The 20,025-nt window shown below is 41.7% G+C and overlaps 1 protein-coding gene across 1 annotated transcript in view; it reads left to right on the top strand.

Moving 5' to 3' along the window:
* The window catches only part of znf644b (zinc finger protein 644b), a 47,385-nt gene extending 38,831 nt beyond the window's left edge, over positions 1-8,554 (top strand). Inside the window, exon 8 of the mRNA XM_069679797.1 lies at positions 8,316-8,554. Coding sequence (XP_069535898.1) covers positions 8,316-8,554 — 239 coding nt within the window. The remainder of the gene's footprint in view (positions 1-8,315) is intronic.
* The last annotated feature ends 11,471 nt before the right edge of the window (positions 8,555-20,025 follow it).

The raw sequence follows: 20,025 nt of genomic DNA, 5'->3' as shown, positions 1-20,025 counted from the left end.
AAACCGGTAGCGAGGCGAGCCGAATCGCAGCCAGGGCCCCCAGAATCCTTCCTTATTTCTCAGGGTTGACAAATAGCACCGAGGAAGTTCCAGGGGAAACTGAGAGGTTACTGTGACAGACAAGGAGCACAATTATCACACTATGATGAAAGAGCCATGGCGAGCGCGCGTCGCACCGTTAATTACCGTCCTTTTTCCACCAGCCTCTAATGTGAGGAAAAACACGCGATGACAAGTGTGTAAAAGAGCAAGCACTAAATTACTGTCAGGAAAAATAAACGGAGGATCGCGCGGCCTGCACAGTGATTTACGGGGGCAATTAGTCACCGCCCCACGGAGATGCTGAGGACAGCAGTGCGGCGCGAGTGTGTCAGGGAGAGAGAGGGTGAGAGACACCCCTACGCTCCACCCACATATCTAAAGAAATGGGCTGGGAAGTGCGAGGATGTTCTCTGTGTTCTTGGCTGGGTGACCTTTGTCTCGCAGAGGGGCCTTCATCCAACTTTTCCCTGCTATACAAGACGTTGAAAAATAAATGATCAAGCAAACAACACCCTGCTTCAAATCACTGCCATGTTGTCATATGTATATGTATCATGATAGAATAAAAGGAGTAACATCAATGGGCGATATGGAGCAAATTTAGGTCACCGTTACTTGTTTTATGCTGCAGTCAGTTGATTACGACACAGGTGTAAGACAAGCTAAAGCAGTGTCTGTCATTACATTATCAGTCGAGTACAGCCTTTTGTCTTAAGTCGAATATGTCAGCGTACTTGAAATGCTAAACGTCTAAAATGAGCGCTCCCCAACTCCACCATCAAACATCAATGGGCTCTAATTGTTTCTAAACGTGACACAAGTTAAGATACTTCAGTTTAAAGCCCTGTCGTCACATCTCAAAAGTGACGCTTGATTTCTCAGCGCGTCTCCGCGAGCAGCTTCTGAGACAGGAGGTCGCGTCGCAGTCGTCACATGTCCCTCATATTTCATGCTCGGCTATGAAACGAACCTTTCATCACACATTAAAATACCTGCTGTACTTTTAAGGAAGTAAAACCACTGGGAATATGCCCGAGCGGGCGGAGAGCCCATTGATTTGTAATGGCTGATGACAGATTGTGTCACATCATCTTTGTTAATTTCACTCATTCCGAGCTGCTGAACAAACATGGCGTGCCTGTTCTCCTCTCTGAGAGAAGTTTCTGAAGTGATAGGCTATTGTGGAATAAATGTTGAAGTGTGCCTTGTTAAGAAATTGTCAAACCCTGTGATAGCTAACAGACGTGTGATGAAATGAAGTAAAGACAAGTGAGGGGGGATGAAGTTGGAAATTTATCTTAATATATCCGTCATAAAAGAGAATTATAGTCGAGCACCTTAAAGAAAACCCTCAAACACAGACTCTTGACTTGCTAAGCTTTTGATGCGTTCACTTCACTTAACGCTAATACCTGACGCTAACACGACAAAACGTGTAGGAGGATATTGACATGTTAATCTGCCTTGTCATGCTCGTATACATATTTAGACTGAGCATTTGCACATACATTTTAGGACGATAATAACACTGACAGTAAGCCGAGTGTTATGGGCAGTGTGATATGAAGTGGGAGGGAAGGTGGGGGTTCACATTCTCCCGGCCATATAAATCCAGTAGGGGCTAGTGAGTGGGCTTTGCTAGGTTGAGCCACGTTTCCAGGTCAGTGGCCTTGAGCATGCTTGGTTACAGCTGCCTTGCCCATTCTTATTGGCAAAGGTGCCATAAGACGGGGTTGCGAGGGGCCATAAGTGGTGAGGAGGAAGCGGTGGAGAAGCTAACCAGGAGAGGACCATATGCATGTCCAGTAGACTGCTTCCCTCAGGCTCTCTCTCCACATCCCTCACTTCACTGCATTATCCACTCCTTTGCCAGAGCTATAAGAGCCAGGACATCAGACTTCCTCAAGCTGTCAGCCTTGCTTTTTTCCCCCGGAACAACATGATGCGAGATTGGAGGAGAGTTAAGGAAAAAACAGCTGGTGGAGCTGCAGAGCGATGAGTATGGAGAGGAAGATTTAGCTGCAGCCGCTAACGCTGCCAATTAAAGGCATTTTCTTTTGTGACTGTCATGGCGCTATATGTCACACACCTTTTTTTTACCTTTACTGCTCACCGTACAGTGTAACAATCAGAACCATTTCAGGTTCATGTTTCTCCAAACTACTGTCTTGACATTTTAAAATATTTAAACTGACAGTGCACTGTGACATATATTTTACAAATGGGTGTATTATTCTCTAGTTGCTCACATTTTCATGATGCATCCTTGACTCTTACACGTACTGAAAAGAGCCCATTATTACCCAAAACAATGTAGACTGAGATTCAAATTCTGGAACCTTTAAATAAGCTGTGACTTTGATTTTCACTACATGCCATTATGCACATTTCATTATCTTGAATAACCTTCATTCCACTGTTCTAAGGCGTAGATACTAGTTAAAGTGATTGTTCTGAATTTTGGAAAAAACAATTTTTACTTTCTTGCAGAGAGATGAGAAAATGTGTAACACTCTAATGTCTGTACGGAAAAGATTTTATCTATTCATTCAATAGATTGGTAAAAGGATTTTGTACAACACTAAACATTAATGTTTACATTTGACGTATTGTTCCAGAGTTAGCTTAAAGCTAATTTTCTTCTGCAGTCCATTTGCAGCTCACAATGGAAACATCCACGCAGTGATAAAACAACACGAAACATACAAAAGTCACAGAGTAGTACACACGAACACAGTAGTATACACACTAGTAGGCTACATGTACCAATAATCTAATATAATATCTGGTTAGCTTAGCTTAGCTTAGCATACGGAGTATAATTGGGGGAAAACAACATGGCTTTGTTTCTAATGGTATAAGACATTTGTACACATATTTGAACATAAAGTATGTACGTGTGCCAAGTGCTGAACTTTAGGGAGGCTATTAGGAGGATGATGTAACAATTTGACAGAGCTAGGCTAGTTGCATCCGCATTTCTAGTCTTCTAGCTAGCTGCTAAGCAAAGCTAACCGATTGCTAGCTAAAGTCTTATATTTAAATGACAGAAAGTGGTATTGATCTTAAAAACTTATGCTGAATAATGCTGACAAAAGAACTAAACTGGTATATCTACACTTTGAGCTAAAAACAACAAGCTAGTAAATGTTTTTTGTATTTTTTTTGTTAGCATGACGTTTGCTTGGGTTGACAGGGTTTTTAGCAGTAGTAAACGGTAACTTGATGTTTAAAATATACCGTATGCGTAACAGATTGATATATGGGGTCATAAAGTGGAGAATACAAAGTGCTTGTTTTTTTTATGTTTACTTAACCAAATTGTTTGTATTCTCTGAATATTCTCCACAAAATCCACACTGGGGATTTAAATGTGTTATTTTATCAATGTTAAGCTAGTTATCAACAAATTAATTTTGCCAGCCCGTCTTCAGTCTTTGTGTTCTGCTCTTTTTTGTTTATCAAGGAAAGCTATTTGAAAATGTATTGGGGCTTTTCTTCATAAAAGAGATGCAAGCTTGAAAACATACTTCCACCTTCTCCATCATTATAGCTTCTGGTGTTCTGCAAAAAAACAGGCTTTGAAATTAGACTCACTAACTGGCTATGAAATAACAGACAGTCAAGGAGAAGTGGGGGTAAAAAAATAGGGTCTATGAATCAATATGGGCAATGGGGGAAGGCCAAATGTAATAAATAATACAATAACAAGCCTAACTAATGAGCTGCTGCGACGGTGCAGTTCACAGAATAGTCCCTTTGTATGAATCCCTCCTAATAATCTTGGGGAGCCGGTGGATGATGAAGTGTTGCCATAAGGCAACACCTGTGCAATTAAAGCAGCGGATTCTTTTGCACGTAACATTAATTTCAGCCCTTTATAAAGGCCCGATGAGCACACTAATAATCTAGTCTACTTGACTCCATGTCTAGCTGAAACAGAGCATCTAATTAGGTAAAGGTAATTAATTAGAGATAAACGGAGCTAATCAGGGCCCGTTAGCACTCCCACTTTCTTGGCATTAAGACACGGAGCCTCCTGCTCTCTCATTGGCCGTCCTGTCATCTGCTCAGTGAACATGAAAAAGATATGTTTTTAACAGAAGCTCTGTGATCTGACAATGAACTCGCCTGCTCCCCTAAGATCAAGATACTGTTCTCTTGTCTCTGTAATGATCTTATTAACCGCTGAATTCCTTACTAAATTAATGTTTTATTTAATCCGTGTCTGTTTCTCTTTTATTACCATCATGGTAGTTACACATGGTATCACTGGGGCTAGTTTTGGTGCAACAAAATGGAATGTACATATAGCAGATGAAACGACAATTCAATGAACAGAAACATCTTCTGCAAGTATTTTGATGGTTTCTTAATAATTTAAGCCATTTCTGGAGCAAGATTCCAAACATCCCTATAGTCCGAGCCTTTTAAAGATGAGGATCTGCTGCTTCTCTTTGTCTTTTGTTGTTGTTATTTTTTATATTGTTTATGATGAACTGATTAATCAAGGACTTGTCAAATTAACTGAATCTTGAAAATAATCCATTGTTGTATCCCTAGACTGTGAAATAATATTTATTTAATACAAAAATAGAACTAACTTCCTTAAAAATGGCAAAAGTTCAGGATTTGTTGGTAGCATTTTAAATCCAAACTCTCTAATATATTGGTTGCCGTGACTACAATCTTTACCAAGAAATGATATTAGAAATACATGAATGTAATTTTGCGACTTTTCCCCAATATTTCATGTGGGAACATGAAACCCCAGACAGCAAACATCAAACTTCCTGTGATTTTTGTTCTAATTATAATATGAAAGGTGAGAGGGGGGCTGCAATGGCACAGGGGTGGAAACATTTGCTTCTGTGTTACATTGATGCATCGATGCAGACCCCTGTGCCTCCACTCATGTACCTATCATGTCCAATTTTTTTCCAATAGATTTCCCAGTCTGCGCATACACGCAAATGCTGTTTGAAAAAGGAAATTTAATGGTTATTGTAATGAATGTTGACTTAGCAGATCAGAAAGCAGGAGGAAGGAAACGCGAGCGATCCTGAGAGAAGGAGAGGTTTGTTTAGATGCTCGGGTGTCGTTGGGTTTCACGAGGAGGAATGATTTGGGGGAAACATGATTATTTTTTCCTTCTGCTTTTCCTCGTACACAAGGGAGTCGTCTGCTACAAGAAGGCAGGGCACTCCCTCGACACGCATCATTAGAAGGTTTTTTACAAGCGACAAGCAGGCTATTTGGCTGTCATTGGGATTGTTTGAAGAGAATATGTTTCTGCTCCATACTCCAGGGAGCCCCACATCAGGAAAAAAGTAGATCACCCTTGAGCACTTGACACTGCTGTTATGCATTTGTCAATATTAAGGCTAAGAGGTTGGGCCAGTGTGTGTAAATTGGGAGTTTGGCGCCATTGCTTGCCTTAAATGTGAGTTGACCTTTGACCTTGGATGTCACTCATTTCGCTAACCTTGTCTTCGCTAATTGCCACACTCAGCCCAACCAGTACTGATCAATTATTCAATTGTACAATATCTACTGAGCAACGTATACATGGGATTCTGGTGTGCAAACACATGTACAGCTAGATTAGCTTTTTTTGTTAGCTTTAAGGCAGCTATTGAGTACAACTGATTGATGGCAATCACATTTATACATTTCAATGGTAACCCATAATATCACACATATAAAATGTTAGCTTGTTTTTATTAGCTTAAATTAGCATCCTATTGGCTGTGGTCACTAAAGCATGTTAGCGCCATATTCTGCATGACCATTTTCTACAACTACAAGGACATAAATTGAATGTTCAGCCTCAGTCGCTTCCTAATAACTGCTTATTGATATTAAGTAGGGTAGTTTTTGTACACTAATTATGCTATTAAGATCATCACAACAACTGTTGGTTAATTGCCTCTCAGTTGTAAACTACAGTTAGGCAGTATGAGGAATCAGTAAGTGCTTGTTAATGACCTAAAAAGAGCCAGTATGCTCCTAATATGCGAGCTAATAGGCACCTTGGTAATGGGAAAGAATTGAGCATGTTCTCAAAGCAGCAGAAGCAGAAACAAAAAAACTAAGTGTAATATAAAGTGCAGGAGACAGCAGTGAAAAGTGAAGCAGCACATTGTGCGGACATGATGGACTGTCATATTCTGAGCGCGGCCCATAATGCAACCATCACTGGTCCAAAGTGCAGGGTGTGTGCAGCGTTTACAATTGAAATGAGGCAGAGTGTAGGCATAGGGATCCTCATTATATCATTTCCCTGAGGGCTGAGGGCAGCGCTTCAGTTGGAAAGGAGGGAGACAAGTGCATCCTCGCTGTTCCACAAAGACAGAGACGAGTAACAGTTTGGTTTCAACACCAATCTCCAAATGGCTTTTCAAACGCGAATAGAGACCAACACTGTGGGGAGAGATTTGTGTCGGTGTCTGTGATTCTGGTTCATTTGTCTGCTGTTCACCATGGGCGAAACAGGCAAACATGGCACTCGGGTCACATCTGATTCCCCATCGCGGACGAGATGGCGAGAGGATGGCAGCAGTGCGAGGCAGCATTGCAGCACTCCGCCATGTCCAAAAGTATCTGCATCAGTGGTGCTGATTGTGAGGCACCCGCTGGCGCTGTTTAGATAGTTTGACTACATCAAGCTCCCTTCCAGACGGCTCTTACTGGTGCGATTAGAGGAGGGTGAAGATGAAAGGTGTTCGGTGTATTTTTAAAATTGTTGATTTTCCGTGTAATGATAGCTCGTGCAATTAAGCACTGGCTGCGGGCTCTGCATGTCCTTGTGAAAAAAATCTCAATTATTTGTGTGTGTGTGTGTAAGTGAGAATGAATGTGTGTGTACATGTCTGCCTAGGCCTCAGTTGGATTTAATAGGTTGATATTAGAGTTTTAATTTATTGCATCACTATGAGAAAACTCTACAGATTAAAAAGTTGCTTGATATGAGTGATGTGCATTAACTTGCAGCATGTTAATCTATTTATTTTATATTATAAATGAGTCTGAATGTATATTGTTATATTATATATATATTATATTATCTATTATATATTGTAATAATTTACACGGTTCAAACCAGATTCATAAAGAAAAATGCACACCAGGTTATATCTAAATAATACAGGTTTTTCTTTTTAAATATATATCATATATATATACGTTCTAATGATGATGGTTAACGTGCTGTAAACATGCAGCAACAGAGAGCAGCCGTCCAGTAGTCTGTATTGAAATGAACCCGCCTGACAGCAAATGTTTCCTCGTGGACTGAACCATAAGCCATCGTTTTCTTTGTTTCCTGATCTATAGTCTTCACGGTATGGATGACAGGACATTCTGTGTTTGTGTCTGTGTTAAAACATGGTGGGTGTGGATGCACACAGTGATGAGGCTGGGGAGCGGGGGGGGCTAACCTGTAGGGGAGATTGTCAAAAGGGCTAAATTTGCCATGAGAGTAATTGTGCCGTCCGTGGCGCTCACTTCTGCTAAATGTAATCACTTTAAATAATGTCAGTGACATCTTGTGAAGTATTTGGTGGAAGAAAAGGCACTATGTAGGGCAGGCATCTTAGTGTGTGATCCCGACTGTCTGTGCGTTATCTTCTCTTTCATTAGAGATGAACAGCCTCGGGTTGGATTGGCGGGGGCCTGTGTGTGGATGCAGGGGGTGGGCAGTGGGTACGGGAGGGGGTGGCTTCACTGGAAATGGTAAATAGGATTATAAAGAGGACTCCAGTGTTGCCTAGAAGACAAAAGTGACTGATGATTAGCTTAATATTTGTTGCACAACGCAACACTGGCTGAACATTGTGAACATTTATTGCTAGTGCCAGGAACTTTCAGCAAGCATTTCATCACACCCAACTCTGGCCCTGTGAAATCTCTTGTAATTTTACAAACAGTCAGCGTGTTAGAGAAGCAGGGGGGAAAAAAGAGAGAGAACATGTTATCGGCGGCTGCCTGATGTGCCTTCTGTACCTTGAGGCACGGTGCTGGAGATTTCAGCGTGAACTTTCGACACTTAAATGCTAAAATGCGACTGATTTGGGATGATAATAGGCGCCCTAATAGAAGCTGATCCTTTGCAATGGCTTCCAGTCTTATAGCACGCAGCTGTAATGCAATCCGAGCCGACAGTTTGGAAAAAAACTGGAGAAAGGCGCAGATAGTGGAAGATAACACCACACATAGCCCTCTCTCGCTGGCTGAGAGGGAAACATGTCTTGTAGTGCTCTGCTATGTATCAGGGTCGGTCGGAGGTAGCGGCAGATTGGAGAGGGAGCAGGAGATGGGGCAGGAGACAGTAAGTGGAGTTGGCAGAGTGAGGATCCAGGCGAGGGGGCTTGACGGTGTAAGAAGGGAGCTGACCCCTCAGCCCTCCAAGATCCACAAATGGATGGAGGCGTTGGACGGGACAGGCCTGGGGTCAGAGACCTGCTCAAGGTTGACAAGAGCCGGGGTCAACCTTCAGCAAGCCCGACTGTAAACAAGCTGCTGGAGGAAACCTAAAGGGCTGGAATCAGGAGTGCTTCCATGGTAATTCTGCACTTATTGCCATGCTGAATTGGCCTCGGATATTTGAGGGCTGCCTCAGAGGAAAAAGGTCTTGTAAGTGTACCACACCAGTGTTTGCTGCAGCTGCAGCCAAAGTCACAGAAATTATAGACCAGTATACACACTGGATATTTCTCATTCACTGCAAGCAATCTGAAAGGTTTGGGTCAGCCAACATACATTAGTTTTGACTTGCCTCAAGTGGTGTGAAGCCATTCAGACAATTTGGTTAATATATGCACCCGGCCTGGACAGATTTCTGCCTCTACTCCGATACTTAAATCAGTTTATCATGACACGTTATTATGTAAGTTGTAAATCAGAAAGACTATTTAAGTTATATTTGACGAGGCTTGGAGATCGCCTCCTCCCCAAATTTAATGGAGATAAATGGAATTATGTTTGTGTTTCCAGAAACGCCCTGGTCTGGATAATACACAGGCTTCACTTTAAACTGTTAAAATCTGAACGTCTTAATTTGATCATTACCGTGAGCAACACAAACACTCAAACTGTGTGAATGAATGGAATTCTGTTAATGTCGCTCACAGCACTGGAAAGAAAATGCCAATAACGTGTTTCCTGAAACACTGCTTTAGTAAATTTGAATAATTCAGTGTTTTTTGGGGTTAACGGTTAAGTCAGAACTACTAACTCTTTAAATGTGTTTTTTTAAATACTCACACCAAATTCTATTTACCTCCATAGTATTGGTGTGGAGACTGAAATCTTAGACACATACTGTATATATTAAAACTTTAGCAAGTCATAAACTTATTAAAGTGAATTCCTGACCATGGAAAAAGGCGTCTGGCATAATGAAATCTTGGAGAAGTCCAGCATCATTCTCTAATTAACTTATTAACAATTTCTATTACAAAAACAACACCAGCAATTGTTTCCATTTTTTTTTCTTGGTTCTAGGCTATATTTTTTTAAACATGCTCAACATCTGGGTAATGTAATACTTTGCAAAAATGACTCATGAATAAATATTGCATGTGTAATAGTGCTACTTTAAGGCGTGGATTAATATCAGTTTGGTGCTCTACGTAGATTCTACAAAAATCACTGCAAAAATATGTTTTTCTCTGGTTCTTCAATTTATAGGTTTGTGTTTGTCTTAAATTAACCTTTGTTTCATTGTAAACAACATTTCCCCATCCTTCAAGTAAAATATTATGTTTTTTAATTATGTCTTTCATTAGCAGAAAATGATGACATGGAATAATGCAAAAAAAAAAAAAAGTTAATGTTCCTTTTCATGTTTTAACTCAGAAGATTTCAGAATCAATATAAGGAATAACCTGGTTTTTAATCACAGCTGTCATGCATCTCTGCATGCTCTCCATCAGTCCGTCACAGTGCTCTTGGGTGACGTTAGGCCGCTCTTAGAGCTGCTCGTCTTTGTTGGATGACTTGTGACCGTCCATCTTTTTCTTGATCACATTCAGGAGGTTTTCAATGGTTCAGATCTGGATTGGGCTGGCCATGACATGAAGAGAGAGATGCTGGTTTAAGGAACATGTGGAGTGGTGTCTTTTTTCTTCTTTTCTTGAGCTGTGTATTTTAACTTCGGCAAGTAATTTGTAAACTTAGCAAGAAAGTTAATTCCCCACCATGGAAAAAGAAGTCTGCCAATATAAAATATTGGATAAGTCCAGCATAATTCTGCAATAAGTAAGGGCTTACTTATGGACTTAGAAACAAAATATATATTTAAAACAACACTAGCAACGTGTTAGTTGGTACCCATTGTTTCGATTACTATTAACATCTGCTGTAATACTTAACTCACATGTGAATAAACAGTGCATTTGTTGGGAACTAGTATAAGGCGTGCATTAATGCACGGTTGGTGCTCTACTTAGAATCTGTAGCATATGGCAGTTTATGTGATATTGACAGAAAATAAACTACACTTCCCATGTGTATTGTAGTGTTTTGAAGGTCAGTGTGGCCCAGTGATGTGCTTTGGATGTGTTTTTGGATAACAATGGAGATTATGGCACAGCAGAAGAAGAAATGCCAGTCTTTGGCTACACCATAGAGAAACGAAGAAAGCTTTTTGGTCTTTTCATGGAATCAGGAGACGATAAAAACATAAAGAATATTGTGATATGCAAATTGTGATGCTGAACAGAATTACAGTATTACATGTATTGACTTAGCAGCAGGCGAGCTGCTCCATGAGAGCACATTTACATGAGCGGAGCTGCCGTCCTGACTCGTGATAAATTGTAAGAAAGGCACGAGCAGGCTCAATTATTGTGGAGATAAATGTGGCTGTCGTCTGTCTAGAGGAGAACGTGTTACAAAATAAACTTCTGCTCATCTGCGTTGTTCATCATCCCATCAACACGCAGGGGTCCTATGGTGACCATGTCCCCGACAGACAGACGGTTTGTCAGGAGTTTTAATTAGTAATGGGGGATCTCAGGGGGACGGGTGTCATGGAGGGGGAAACGTGTGTGTCGTCTGTGAATAAATGCGTATACTGTTGTTGGCTGGTTGTGAACAATACAGTATTTCATGAGTTAAATCTTTCCCACAGAGCGCATATTAACGCATACACATCTCGCCTACCAACAGAGGAAGACTGAAGCCGCCAGCAGTGACACACACGCTCGCATTATTATTATTTCTGATGCATTTAATATCCTCGGTTTAAGCTTTGAAGACAATCTTTGGGGAATATTGAATCTAACCATTCTCTTTTGCCCTGGATTCCTCTCTGAGACAAAACTTTGTTAATTAGCCTCATACCTATAGGCAGAGTTTCATTTTCTGAGTTTTCCCTCGTATTATTGAAGATGCTGCTGACTCTTCCCACCCTGCCTCTTCCTCCTCCTCCTCCTCCTCCTCCTCCTCCTCTGTTGTCTTGTTATCTGAACTTGCCATTGGCATTTTTTATATGCAAATTTGGGCCAAGCGTTTTTCCAGCATCCTCCCATACCATTAGTGGTTGTGGCCCACGGTTGGCCCCAAACGCCGGTTGAAGCAGAGTCTTCAACTGTTTGTGAATGTCTCCTTAAGGCCCTCTTAGCCTGGTCCACACCAGCGCTGTCTTTAAGGAGTTATCTCAGCACCCTTGTTCTGCAGTAGTTCAAAGTCCTCACAAATCCGGCTGTCAAACTTAAGTTAGGCACGGGACCTTTTAGAAATCAATAGACCTCACTGAGCCCAACACCTCCTTGTTCTTAGCTCCTATTCTACAAACTTGCCACATATTTCTTCAAACTGTAAAACAACTTGCATAATATAGAATTTACTTCTATATGTAAACCAGTATATTTAACTGTTATTTAGGCACAGGGTTTCAGATCTGTTTCAGATCTAAACCAAAGAAAGTGAGTACAGGCATCAAGGACCTATACAGAAACGGTCAATCTTCTCGCTGTTGCTCTGGTAGACTGTAAGTGACATTGGTATTTAATTGAGACTGTTTTAAGTCCATTTAAAAACTCTTCTTTGTAGGTTTTACCAGAATTTTAACAATAGGCCAATGTCATGGACTAGTAAAGGTTAAGGAACCCTACAAGATAATGGTCAAAGCAGGATCATAGTTTAATGATAAACAAGTAAGCATGAGTCATATTTAAAATTATTTAACACTGCAATGTCTTAAATTTTTCTCTTTATCCAAATTAATGTAAATCTAATAGAAGTAAACTACAGTGTAGAGTTGATGTTTTTACTCGTTCGTGGTGTTTCAGCTGCCTCTCTTGAGAGACAAGCTAACACATTGTAAAGCAGATGCTATAAAAGTAAAGTTAGTCCAAAATGCTTCTTTATATGACATCTCAGAAGGTTTGGTGTTTTGGGATTATCCTTTAGCACAGCTTGTTCGCTATCTCCATTTCATGCTAGCAGAGAGAACTGTGCAGACTCCTGCGGAACATGTAATGAAGAAATCCATCCTGTTTGTAAGAACCTTGCACCTCGTCTATAATCATTACAGTACTAATAGCACACTAAAAACATGACTATTAAAAGCACTGCTGCTGTGTTTCAATTTAAACTGTTAAGCTGGATGAACACCCACTTATACAAAATAGTTGACTGTCTTTTGAATAATTACATCAGGCCTTTGATTTGCCTCGAACTTCAAGAATTTGAAGCGATAACCTCCGGCTATGTGATTCGCACTAAAGGACTGCTTTACATTGCCAAAGGGGCAATGCTAGGTTCTCCCCCATCACACAAACGGATGTTATTCACAACAATATGCAAAGTGCCAGCACCTGGGACTCTCAAAAGGAAGTAGACTTGAGCATTAAATCACTGGAAAGTCATTATTCAAAGAAGTTGTGTATTTTTGTTTTCATAGCATACTAAAATGCATGATTTATCTACCCTGAATAGGTAATACGGTATTACATATCATAACCCAGGGCTTGATGTATTTCACGTTGAAGCAATTTACAATATACATAAGCATCTGCATGATGGTGCGGCGGCTGTCTGAGGGGATGTTTTATGTGTGTGTCTGTTGTGACTGTCTAATGAAGAATAAAAAGTCAGAAATCTGTGTTGCTCTGAGCTCTGAGAGATGTAGACCTTTTAAATCCACTCCCGCCTCACTGCGTCCATGTATCACGTTGCAAAGTGCTGGTCAGTTTTGTCTTTAGGCACTTGTGTGCAGAAGAGGTGTACTTTTTAACCCTTGATCTACACATATACAGAGAGAAGCAGAGGGGAGAGCTGTGTTTGAATGAGCCATTCCTTGTGATGCTGCAGCCAGGCAGGCTTTAACAATGCTGTAAAGCATAATGACAGCCCCTCAGAACAGCACCATGATCACAGGCAGTAAAACTATGCAGATGGTGGCAGATGATCAGCGCCGTGTGAACAGAATACAAATGACTGCGGCCCCATAGAGTGAACCGTGGATCCCGCTAGGACAAAGGCACAGTAATGGCCGCCTCTGGGATAATACATAGCCTTCTGCTGTTGCTGCGTTTATGACAGCAAACTTTTCAATTGTGCAAAGTTATTGAAGTTATTTGCAGAAAGCTGCAAAACTGACATGTGCTCATGTCGCCCATTAAATCCCATATGAAGGGTAAGTGTGTTCTCATTGTATGTGCTATATCTGTTAATACAGCTGGATATTTACTGAGGCAATTCGGGTTAAGTACCTTAGATACACAGCAGCGTCCCAGCTGGGATTCCAACCTTCTGGTCACAAGTCTGCTCTTTTAAACATCCCTGCTAATTGGGCTGCGGGTAGATCTCAGAAAGTGTTCAGGAGACCAGCTTTCCCCTGGTTACCCGCGCCAGATGCGAAGTTTGATCTCAATTCTCTGTAAAAAAGCATATTCTATTATAGCATAGTTACAAGTATATGAAGGCCTTTAAAAGCAGTTGATGCCATAAGAAAGTCAGTTTAGGGTAGATTATGGATCAACTCATTGAACATACCTTTATTATTTAGAATCTTTAATACAGTCCAAATATAAACCCCAACTTTCTCTATTATTCATAGCTGGCATCTTTACAATAGTTTGCATTGTATAGTCGCGTCTGATCTACTGGATTTAAATTGCGGGCGCATGAAAGAAAGCGTTTGTACGTGGCTCAGCGCTTCAACATATGATGCTCTAGGTAAGTCGATGCATCAATTTTAGACGCTGTCCTCCACCTTATTGTCTTGATGCGCCATTAAAGTCAGGTGACATAGTATGAAAAGTGCAGTGAAGTCTTTTTGGCTTCGGGGTCTGTAGCGATGAATGGGTCAAACCAAATGAGATTGCTTTAATTACCGTGATGATCCAAAAATACAATATTTCGCAGTAAGCATTGTTTATAAGGACCATGTTGCATATTTATCATTGCTTACTTCACTGCAGAGCCCTGCCTGTGAAAACCAATGACTGTATATAAAGATGGACAAAATACGCCCCGTGACGGGCGCTGCCATCTTGCACTGGTGGCGTCATTTGGAGCCAGAGCTGCGCAGTAGAGATCGCCTGGTGGAGTTGGGTAGCCACTTCCGCTAACCAAAACACACACTTAACTTACCGTTAAAAAAATGGCAAAGATCCTGCACGCCAGTGTATTTAACAACAGAACAGCTTCTTGTGTTGGTTTGAAGCAGACGTTCACAGATATGGAAACTTAAACGACTGTAGTGATTGTTTTTGTTACGTCTCCTCTCGACGTTCGTCCTCCACTCTGCTAATCCAGAACAGATCGGCTGCAGGAGCCGTATTTGTCAACAGAGCTGTCAATCATCCTTTCTACAGCATCAAATAACTAATTAAAGATAAACTTGTCAGAATATGAACGCTTGGACGTAAATCAGCATGATAACAACTAACTATAGAATTCATGGTTTTGTATTTTGATTCTATAGTTTGACTCATGTCCCATCTGTTAACATGGAGGAGGCGGGCTTTATGACCTATACTGCAGCCAGTCAGCCGGGGGGGGCGCTCGAAATGTTTTGGCTGCACGTTAAGGGAGCAGCCATGTTGTCCATCTATTTATACAGTCTATGGTGAACGCTGACACCAGAGGGAGGCCTAAAGTGAAGTTTTCATTCCCAGCTTGTAAACTACAGCAGCTTGGTCAGTGGCCCTTTGCTTCAAAGTAATCCCATGTTTCCCACATTTGAACTTAAAAAAAAAGATGTTATTTAGGATAATTCTGTCAAACCAAACCGAATGTCTGGCTATTCTGTAAATGGTAACCAAATGTCCCTGCCTTTAATGTATACGTGACTAGATACAGTTAGTGATGATCTCTTGTTATGAGGACTGGGATTGGTCAACTGTCGTTCAGTGAATTCAGACAAAGACACGTGTTCTGTCATATTTTGTCAACGCCGTCTCCCTGCTGTGATTGGCCGTGCGGTGTAAATGTGTAACAACCCCTGACAAAAGCATGTGGCAGAAATGGGTCACTGCATTTTTTCTTTCTTAAATAAAGCAATGACCGATAAATAAGGCTGCTATCCTTTCCTCCATGTTGCACTGAGATACCCAAAACAAGGCTTTGCAGTATCAGCAGCCTGTGTAATCTGTCCTCACATAGGAGGTCAATATAATCATTACTACACAGGTTTGTTTAGAGCTAATACTTTGTATTAAAATAGACACAAATTAGATTAAGTTGCCTTATGAGAATAATAACCATATTCTCATATTTCAAATAGCGAGGCTCTTATACCAGGAGGTTGCTGCTGGCAACTTAGCTTTTGTTGTGTATTTATGTAACAAATAATTTCTCCATTCAGCCTAAACACAACCTGCTATTGTAAAACATGATCTGATTGCTAAACTGTTTTGCTAGCTGCTCCCATGCATCCGTTGTGCGATGTAAATTGAATAAAAATGCTCCTTGCTTGGCTGTGGATGGTTGGGGATGCACTGTGAGGAGCCCTGAGCAGACTCATTTGTAGAGAACATTTAGATAATTTAGAAGTGGGGGTGATGTGGCATTAGAACACCCTTTAACCTCTGAATCTTGACTGAACTGTGCATAATTGGTTGGTCAGCTCCTTTGCTAATTAGTGTAGCATTAATGTGCGCAGCCCTGGGCTAGTGTGGTGCCAGAGTTGCTGAGGGGAGTGTGGGGGCTGGCGTCGCTCTGTGGAGCAGCCACCATTAACACTGGCCCATAGGCAGCCTGCTGGGAGGTGAGAGTGCTCGAGACCCAGTCAGGTCCAGACTCGGGGTGAGGCCTCGGAGCTCCCTCAGATCCATATCTTCAATGTCCTTGTGAAGGAGCGCTGATGCAGGCGCAGCGGTGACATCACAGAAGCTCCTCTATGATCCCTCGCTCTGTAAACTCATGACAGGCATGCGACCCCTGCCACTCCTCAGCAGGCCGCCCTCAGTGCCGGCAGGGCAGCGCGAACAGTGACTGATGTTGGCATGAGACGTGCTGCCAAGTGCCCCAGCCTGTGTGTCCAATCATGGATGTTGATTTCAATTAGCTCAATCACATGCTCCAATACTGACCTCTCTGATTCAAGGGCTTTGTCTTTAGCTGCATTTTAGCGTCCCTGCATGTTGAATCAGCTGCCCCTCGGCGACCTGGGTCAAATCGTTCGGTGTTTATGTGGCTCCAGGTAATGGTGAGTCCTCGGTTACGTTGGCCAAGACATTTCAGCGGTGGCCTGCCAAGCCGTGTTGGTCATCAGAAGGTGGGGTAAAGGGGGCAGGGGGGGTTGGGCTAATGATAAAAAAGCCACCCTGATAATCAGTCTGAGCAGTGGTTGGTCCTGATGGCTGGTGGCTGCCTGGTGCTGGGTTGATTGATGCTGGCCTGCGCTTCCATACAGAGCCCTGCCATGTGGACCCCACTGTGTAAACACTGTCACTGTGGTGAATCTCTTAGTTCCTTAAAGCCTGGATCAGTGGCAGGCTTTGTAATCTGCAGGCGTGACCAAAAGGAGGGGAGGAGAGGGATCACACGGCTGAGATCACATAAAGGACTTTGGTTGTGTTTCAGGATTTCTGTGGACATAAATGTAACTTGTGAGGGAAAACATTTACTCTAATTGTCATTTTTATTTCTACCAAAGAAAATATCAATGCTCAATATTCACTCCCAACATGTGGAATACAACAGCTGGGTCTGTGGCCCTAAGTCTCAACATATGCTGATCTAGGTACCACTCTAGTGTCACTTTGAAACATGCAGGGCTCCGTGGTTAAGTTAGCTATAATAGATTATACAAGTCAGGTTGGACTTTCAAAATAAGGCTGTCAAGGAAAAGCAACATCCAGTCACAATTTCAAAATAAAAGTTTCCAACAAAAGTGTTACATTTTCTAACTTTTAGACGTGCAACAATCCTCTTTTTTCCCTTTATTAGATAGGGCAGTAAAGAGTGACAGGAAATATGGGGAAGAGAGAGTAGGGATTACATGCACCAAAGGGCAGAGAGTCGAAGTCGAACCCACGGCCGATGCTTTGAGGACTTTGCCTCTGTACATGGGGCGCCTGCTCTACCGACTGAGCTAAACCGGTGCCCTGTGAAAGTCGCAGTTTGTTCAGGTTCAGGCAACAAACTAGTTTCGGCAAAAGACCATGCTGTGGGTGTTAATATACTTTGTTGTTATGTAACGTATGCACATTAACTAACTCAATGTAACATGTAACTAACATGCATGTTAGGGCTGCGCAATAAATTGCAATTTCATCGTTATCGCAATATTAGCATTCACCATAAACACATCGCAGAAGTCTGAATGTATTTATTTATTTATTTTATGTAAACAAACCATGCTCTCTCACTTAGCATGGGGAAATATTATATAATAGGAATATAATGGCCATTATACAATCAGATGATGCTCAAGCTGGCTATCAGCTACCCTCACAATAATTGGTGTCAATTTAGTGGTGAAAAAACCCCCCAGCTTTTTGGATTTAATTTGGATTCAGGAGCGACATTTTGCAAACACGGATGCATGCAAAACAGCAGATAGGCATAGAAACTGTGAGTTATAGTTAATATGCACTCTGTAATATTTGTTTTTGGCTGACCGCCGGGGTCAGCCCTACATATGGGTCTGTATGTGACTGACTGAGTGAGTGACGGTACTTTCACAGCCATAGAGAGAGATATTGCACCTCCACTGACGCGACTCTCTGTCTATATGGCTCTGGATACTTTGTTGGGGGAGTGGGCGGGGCTGCTCCTCCGCTGTCCTCACCTACGTACGCACATTGACCTAATGCAGTCAGCCACATACTAGGCTTTGACCTCGTCTTGTTGTATTGCACTTCATGTCATTATCTCAACATTGAACAATGTAATCGCACACTGCAGAGTTTTCTCTTACCATGCAGGCCTAATGTATGTAAATAATTTACTCCTAGTTTCACACAGTAATCAAACTCTGGTCTCCTGAATGAAAGTCCCTTTTTAGTTTGACCTATCCCTCGCCCCCGGCCTCCACCCCATGCAGACTTCCTTCTTTATATGAAAACAATAAGGGAGAGGACACCGCTCAGACACTAGAGGAACCTCCAGCAGCATATTGTCACTCGTTGGGCCTGAGCTGCTGCATGTGAGGACTGAGAAGGAGTGAGAAAAGGTGGCAATATTTCTCTGAAAGATCTTCAAAGACTGATAAAGCCACAGTCCCGTCTCTGTTTTCCAACCTTTTATCATGCCTCAGCCATGAATTTCCTTACTACCCCAGCCCATTGTCTGAGGCCCAGTGGGGGGAGGCCATTTCTTTAAATATCCTCAATGTCACTGCGATGCAGCGTAGGTCGGCTCTGGGGCCTGCAGACCAGAGCAGTGCTCCCCTCTCCCGTCCCGTCCCGAATGCTGAGCTCACAGTCAGAGATAAGTGCTTCTCCAGAGATGCCCCCTCTCCCTCAAATTGCCTTCTGCATCTGTGTAAGAATGTCCACGACGTGCATGTTTAACATGTGACCATTAATCACAGCCAGACAGTCAATTAAAGCCATCAGAGCCACGGGGGCCGGAGCCAGAAGCATGTGCTGGCAAAATAAGACCCAGACACATCAGAGGACACTTTCTACTTGACTGTAACTGCAATTAATCAACAGTATCTTAAATATGGCTGCCGAGGATGAGGAGGGTGTTTTCCACTGGACCGAGGCAGACCTCTATGTGGGCAGTTACAGCTCACCAGTGATTCCCGAGAACAAACCAGGTCCAGAATGACGTCAGCTTGTGTTCTTTTTTTTCTTTCTATTACTTGGATTTATATATATATGTAGCTGATATACAATCATATAAATTATATAGTTTTTATAGTAAGGGCTGGTCGATTATTCTATATTACCATTTATTGACTTTAAGCAGTGACATATAGTGACATGACCTGTTGTGGTATCATCCTGCACATTTTAGCCGTCTAAAGTAAGATTTTATTAAAAAGGTTTGAGTTTTTTCAGTTAATATTTTAAACATTAGTCTTAGTCCAGTATAAATAATATCAGTGGAATACAGTTATCATACGGTATCATCCCACAGATTCGACATGTCTGTTGTCTTTAATAAGCTTTTATTTAAGTAATCGTGAAAGATATTGTCGTACACGTATAGAGCTGTGTTGTAACATGTAACAGTAGAAAACTGTTCAAAGCAATACTGTCAAAATATACAGTATGTACCGGTGCATAGTGACGTGTTGAGAACCTGGGGTGGGAACCGCAGGGTAACTCACGATATGGAACGATACCCCACAATGACGATTATATCATGATCAGCGATTCTGATATAATTAATATATTGCAAGACCATTATATAATTTAGGGCTGTCAATCGATATAAATATTTAATAGCGATTAATCGCATGGTTGTCCGTAGTTAGCTTGCGATTAATCGCAAATTAATCGCGCATTTTTTACCTGTTGTAAATGTACCTTAAAGAGATATTTTTCATGTTTTTAATACTCTTATCAACAT

The sequence above is a fragment of the Semicossyphus pulcher genome, unplaced genomic scaffold (assembly GCF_022749685.1).
Source record: "Semicossyphus pulcher isolate SPU_LCO1_2020_fin unplaced genomic scaffold, fSemPul1.0.p SCAF_4, whole genome shotgun sequence".
Taxonomy (NCBI): Eukaryota; Metazoa; Chordata; class Actinopteri; order Labriformes; family Labridae; genus Semicossyphus; species Semicossyphus pulcher.
This window is presented reverse-complemented; position numbering and strand designations above follow the sequence as displayed.